Below are 2,362 nucleotides of genomic sequence, written 5' to 3'. Positions count from 1 at the left end.
ACAGTGCTAGTACCTGTCATATTTGGCTCCTGGACTAGCCTCCTGGGATGAGGATAGAGACAGGTCTCCCTGGGAAGCCTTGGCAACCATTTATCCCTTACCTCACAGCAGATCTCTGCATGCCCGGGCATCTCCAGATGGATCCCCAGCAAGAGAAAGGATAGTGCCCCCAACAAACCCGCCAGAATTGGAGTGTGTGTCGTATTCTAACAGAGGGGAGTGGCCGCTACAAAAAAAGCAGGCTGGAAACGTGACTAAGGCTCTCTTGGGTTTGGGGCCAGGCTCCGGGAATCTTCACCCCACCCTGACATGGCGACCAGCCAACTTCAGGGATTCTGAACCAGCTTTATTTGCAAAAAAACAAAAAACAAAAAACAAAAAACAGACAAGGAGGAACCCGAGACAGAAAGGTCTCTCCCGCCCCTCTGAGGACCCTGCATCTGCTTTTCTCTCACCAGGAACCACTTCGCACGCCCCATTCTCTGGAGCTCGACTCCACCCACCGACGCCCCGCCTCTTAGCAACCCACAAGCCCCACCCACCAGTGCACCCGCCTCTTTGTGGTCCTCACCCCTCCCTGGCCCAGGCAGCGCCCCTTAGCGCAGGGGTCCGGCTACACGATGGCGAACTGGCAGACGTAAGGCAATTGGTCGCGGCATCGCTTGTCGAACCACTTGCCGTTGGCCGCTACGGCCAGGGCGGCGCAGTTCTCCGCTTTGCCGCCATCTGGCTGCGCCGTGATCTCCGTCTCCCAGTTCTTGAAGGCCAGGCGGCCGCCGGTCATGTCCACCCAGGCGCCTTCCGCGGCCATGTCGTTGAGGCCCATCCAGATCTCCACCTCGCTGCCTACGCTCTGGCGCGCGTACTCGAACAGAGCCTCGTTCTCCAGCCCCGACTGCGGCGTGCCCAGCGTGCCCCCACGGGAGATGCAGTCCTCGCTCGCCTCATGGAAGGTCTTCGGCTGGGGGAAGGCCAGGAAGCACTTCAGGTTTACTTTGGTGCCCTTTAGGCATACTGAAAGGAGAAATAGCCGTCATGAGTTTCGGACTCCCCAAGCCAGACTGTCCCCAGCCTCCATCCTATCCCATCCATCGCTTGAAACCTGCTTGCTTCCGCTTCAGGACCCTGCCGTTACTACTACTACTGTACAGGTTACTACTGTCCACGAGGAATTGGTGTCCTGGTCCGGGAATGGCCACCCCTCTGCTACAAAGGGCTCCTTAGCTAGGGTCACTGACTTCCAGAGACGGAGTGCAAAAGCCACCTGGTCTCTGCCCAGGGCCACAGAGGCTGGCGTCAGGCTTATTCTGAGCTTAACCTCTCTTGGGTCTGCTTCCTTCCTCATCCTCCCCAGGCTGCCACCTCAGTTCCCCAACTAGCCAGAGCCTCCCACGCTGTGCTCCATCACCAGGCTCTGCTCTAGGATCAAGCCACTAGCTAGTTCACAGTGCCAGGCATCTGCCTACTAGAAATGGAGACCACAGTCCAGATACTTAGTACTTACCACCTCAGTCTGAGGGCTAGCAAGCTTTACCACAGGGGATCCACAGAGGGGACCTCTGCCCAGGCCAGGTCCCAAGTAAGAGAAGGCAGACTTTTCTGAATGGCAGTCTGAACTAGTGCTTAGTGGAACACTGGTGTCCCAGGTTAGGAGGTGAGCTTGGTGTAGCAGTTTGTGTTTAACTTGACTTTCTTCCTCCCTCCTTCCCTCCCTCCGTCCTTCCCTCCCTCCCTCCTCTCCTTCCTGCCTTCCTTCTTCCTTTCTCTTTCTTTCTTTTCTCTTTCTTTCTTTTTTCTTTCTTTCTTCTTTCTTTCTTTCTTTCTTTCTTTCTTTCTTTCTTTCTTATTTATTTGTTTTTTGAGACAAAATCCCTGCCTCCCAAGTGCTGGGATAAAAGGCATGCACCACCACTACCCGATGTAGCTTGATTTCTAACAACCATCAGGCAGATGGGGTATGCATCACTTGTGGGGTCACATACATCAGGAGTACCTATTGGCCCCTACCCCATGCACTTAGCCCTTCCACTCAGTGGGTGGTCAGGAGGAGCATCCCCACTCACGGAAGTGTGTATTCACAGACTCTCAGGTACATCATGCACCTAGATCAAGGCAAGTGCACACACGGTATGCTCACTACACACCACGGATCTGAGGCAAGGTCACAGGGGGAATGAGAGTAGAGACACTGCATGAAGACCATGGTGGAGAGGGACAACCAACTTGAAGGACCAGCCTGGCCCCAAAGTTCTGTGCGGTTAGCCAGTCTGAAAACAAAGGCTGGCTCTCCTGGCCTTTGGAGTGCCCAGCAGGGTGACTGTGGCCTTCCTCTGCCTTAGTTAGCCCAGCTTTTATTTTTTTT

General features: G+C 54.9%; 1 protein-coding gene across 1 annotated transcript in view; it reads right to left on the bottom strand.

Moving 5' to 3' along the window:
• Positions 1–250: 250 nt before the first annotated feature.
• The window catches only part of Clec3b (C-type lectin domain family 3 member B), a 6,610-nt gene continuing 4,498 nt past the window's right edge, over positions 251–2,362 (bottom strand). Inside the window, exon 3 of the mRNA XM_005348159.3 lies at positions 251–1,014. Coding sequence (XP_005348216.1) covers positions 614–1,014 — 401 coding nt within the window. The 3' untranslated portion in view covers positions 251–613. The remainder of the gene's footprint in view (positions 1,015–2,362) is intronic.

Source organism: Microtus ochrogaster, chromosome 5, assembly GCF_000317375.1.
Source record: "Microtus ochrogaster isolate Prairie Vole_2 chromosome 5, MicOch1.0, whole genome shotgun sequence".
In the NCBI taxonomy this organism is placed as follows: domain Eukaryota; kingdom Metazoa; phylum Chordata; class Mammalia; order Rodentia; family Cricetidae; genus Microtus; species Microtus ochrogaster.
This window is presented reverse-complemented; position numbering and strand designations above follow the sequence as displayed.